Raw genomic sequence first — 3,260 nt, 5'->3', positions numbered from 1 at the left:
AACTGTTCCCACAGGTTCCATGTGGGCTCAAGCTACAACGATATTTTGAATTAATTTAAAATCTTCATTAGAGAGTTCTCAATGCCGTTGGATGTTCGGTACATTACCTGCGACGTAATGTAGTACTCGAAGTAACGAGCAAATCCTTCGCTTAACCACAAGTATGTCCACCACTCTGGTGTTACTTCGTTGCCAAACCACATGTGCGTCAGCTCGTGCGTTATAAGATCCGCAATGTTCTGCTTCGTCCGCGCAGTTGTCACGTCCTCCTCAAAGATCAAGTACTGCTCGCGGAACGTAATCAGGCCCCAGTTTTCCATGGCACCCATCGCAAAGTCGGGTATGGCTATGAGATCTACTTTGGGCAGCTGGTACTGATGGCCAAAGAAGGTTTCCAGTGACCGTAGCGATTTTCCAAGAAACTCCAATGCGTACCCAGTGTGTTCCACTTTATGTTCCTGTCAAGCAAAGCCAATGGATTCATAAAACCGATTAAACACTTGCACTGACTGCTCTGGGCAAGGTCCTTCTTACTGCAGCAAAAACTCGAAAGCGATCCGCCTCTTCTGACAAGGTTTTAAAGTTCGAAACGACAAAGGCGAGCAGATATGTCGACATTGGTGGCGTAGTTCCAAACGTAGTCACGGTGTAATCGCCCTCCTGTACTCTGCAATCGTGAGTTTCGGTTTGTTAATTTCTTACGCACATTCTTGCTTCGGTCAAACTGTATTACTTATCAATCGCTGGCATATTAGAAAGAGCGGTGTACTCGGACCTGTGGCGGATTTGAACGTTGAATGTTGCCTTATACGATGGCTCGTCGTAGCATGGGAATACCGTACGAGCATATGTTGCCTCAAAATGGGTTGTGGCCAAGTACCTAACGAAAGATAGTAGCAACAAATTAAGAACAGCTTTCTCCCAGAACAGTCGCCAGAAATTCCGCAGAATTTAAAAGTTTGTGTCAGGTAGATAGCAACGGTACTATCAATAAAGCCAATTGGCTCTGATATGGTGGCTTCATCTTATCGGAAACGTCGTAGTATCAGCTACTCACCTGGTCGTGTTTCCTATCAAGTAGCTGCTCCTGTACAGACCTTTCAGTTCTGTTCCTATACTGTTCGAAAAGTCGATCTTAATCCGATAGTTTTCTCCTGTTTGGAGTCGTTCAGCGAAACCGAAGTAGATTTGCTCATATTGGTCCATGTAGACAATGTTGGATACGGGTAGATTAGAACCATCCGATCTGGTAACGGTAATACTTTCCTCGTCGATAACTACGCCCGCACTGTTTAGATAAAACTGATTTCCCTCTCCTGTGTAACGCATCAAGATTTCCACTGTGCCCGTATACGAATAGAAGTCGTAATTAGTTATATCGAGGTACAGATTATAGGAAACAGGTACGGACACTTTCTGCATAACGTAACCACTGTCATCGTGCGCATCACGTAGGGTCGCTGCCTTTTCGCCCATTAAGGGAGCCAAAGCAAAAATGGCTGGCAGCGAAAGAATCGCAACACACCACACGAAACTTGCCATTTTTACACCAAACTCCAACAGCCACCAGCATTCGCTTTGAGCTAGAGTTTGCAATGTACTAAGCCCTACCAGCGCGAGTCCTGCCACGCGCAACCAATCTATCGAGTACTTAGAGAGCAGGGATATAAATGGCTTAGATAACGGTATTTACTCGTTGTTTTTACAACACAAAGACGCGTGGATCACAACCGAAACACGCCCGATAACATGTTATCACCGTACGCAAACACTTAAGCCCCAAACAAGCCAATTGTTCGAATTGTATTGTTACTGATTGTAAACACTTTGATGACTTGTAACTTACCGATCTGATAGGCTCTCGGTGGCAGTTCTGTTTCATATCAATAGTTCGGTTCACTGGAATTTCAAAACCATGCGCAATTTAGTGCTGAACACGAAAAGTCTTAGTCGGGTTAAGAAGGAAAACTACAACATTGACTGTAAACACTTTATTTCAATTCTTCGCCATTAGAAAACGAATGTTACAGCCCACTCCAGTGCGTTATTACGGTTATTCCTATCAATAACGAAAGTTCCACTATCGTGGTGGATGCTCCATTGTCACTAGGATCCGGAGGAGCACCTTCGTAGTTTTGTGCCACCAACCACTCAGCAATGGTTCCGGAGTACTTTCTTATCCAACTTAGCGATTGCTCTGCTTCTTTGACAGCACGGTTTGCGGCTTCTGCCACCGAAGGAACCATTGACTCGGCATGTAAGTTCAAAGTCACCTCAAGCTGTGGAGCAAACAAAAACCTAGTGACACACTGTTCTCATATCTTCATGTCCCATAAATGGCTACTCACCATGTCGTACTCCTGTGAAGAAATAATGCTTGGTCCGATGGCTTCAAAAATCGAGACGATCGTTTGCTCTGGCAGGAGCTGAGACAGCGACATAAAGTTGCTACTAACGTATTGAAGTGCGGCTTGCCGTGCAGTCGGACCACCTTCGATCAAACTAACTAGGATGTGGCTTCGTAGAGCGTCGGGAATTGGGATTCCGGGAACATTCATTTCGACCATTGTCAAATAGAACTGTATCATGGCGGCGTCCCGTGAGCAACCGAGACTAGTGACGAAACTGTCCACAAGTGGTTGGAACTTGTCTGGTGTTAGGAAATATTTGTAAAAAAGGGCCACCTCGTATGCGGAACCGGCGGATAGTTTATGCTTGTTGAAGGCGCAAAACACGGTGGACTGTAAATCTGCAGGAACATCCAGGGACTCTTTCAGCGTTGCTGTTTCAAGCACGCTGTTGGCCGCACTCATACACTGTGGGACCCCGAAATAGCAAGCCAAATATAGGGTTTTATCTCGATGCAATTGGCTCATGTGATCCAATTTTCCCGTAAGTCCGACTTGGCGGTAAGTAAAGCTGGTGAGATTACGCATGTAGCTTTCGAAGCGCCCGTACTCAACGCTAGCTGAAAACATCCAATCCAGGTGAAGCAGTGCGTTGTACGCCGTGCTCCAGGGTATGTATTCGGTTTCACGCTTCAGATACTGCATCAGCGACAGTGCAACGTCATAGGAGACTTCTCCAGCCCGTGCCAAGTTTGCAACGTCGTCCACAAGCTGGGCCCGATTGATGACAGGAATGCGTTCCTCAAACTGATCACTGTTCAACACGTTGATCAGTTGATTCCAGCTCTGCTTGTCGTAGTTCACTCGGTAGTAACCCGTTTGTTGTTTGTTGATGAAGATCATACTAATATC

At 45.8% G+C, this 3,260-nt stretch overlaps 2 protein-coding genes across 2 annotated transcripts; both read right to left on the bottom strand.

The window, feature by feature from the left end:
* Positions 1-8: 8 nt before the first annotated feature.
* Positions 9-1,476, bottom strand: LOC128276761 (uncharacterized; the record flags this gene model as incomplete). Its single annotated transcript, XM_053015222.1, has 5 exons — positions 1,058-1,476; positions 734-880; positions 535-667; positions 108-458; positions 9-32 (listed from the first exon to the last, which is right to left on the bottom strand). Coding segments are annotated over exons 1-5 (1,074 nt in total), but the record flags the coding sequence as incomplete, so codon positions are not given.
* Positions 1,477-2,024: 548 nt separating this feature from the next.
* Positions 2,025-3,251, bottom strand: LOC128276760 (aminopeptidase N-like). Its single transcript, XM_053015221.1, has 2 exons — positions 2,349-3,251; positions 2,025-2,279 (listed from the first exon to the last, which is right to left on the bottom strand). The coding sequence occupies exons 1-2, from the start codon at positions 3,249-3,251 to the stop codon at positions 2,025-2,027; spliced, it is 1,158 nt and encodes a 385-aa protein (XP_052871181.1).
* Between the last annotated feature and the right edge of the window lie 9 nt (positions 3,252-3,260).

This window comes from Anopheles cruzii, unplaced genomic scaffold (assembly GCF_943734635.1).
Source record: "Anopheles cruzii unplaced genomic scaffold, idAnoCruzAS_RS32_06 scaffold02393_ctg1, whole genome shotgun sequence".
NCBI classification, from domain to species: domain Eukaryota; kingdom Metazoa; phylum Arthropoda; class Insecta; order Diptera; family Culicidae; genus Anopheles; species Anopheles cruzii.
Note: the sequence above shows the minus strand (reverse complement) of the source record. Positions and strands in the feature narration are given on the sequence as shown.

What these genes read in the sequence shown, in the direction of transcription:
- LOC128276760 (XM_053015221.1), bottom strand. Translation starts at nt 3,251, where the DNA reads ATGATCTTCATCAACAAACAACAAACGGGTTACTACCGAGTGAACTAC. An exon ending in CTTCACAGGAGTACGACATG is followed by an intron (nt 2,280 to 2,348) that starts GTGAGTAGCCAT and finishes TTTGCTCCACAG; the next exon opens with CTTGAGGTGACTTTGAACTT.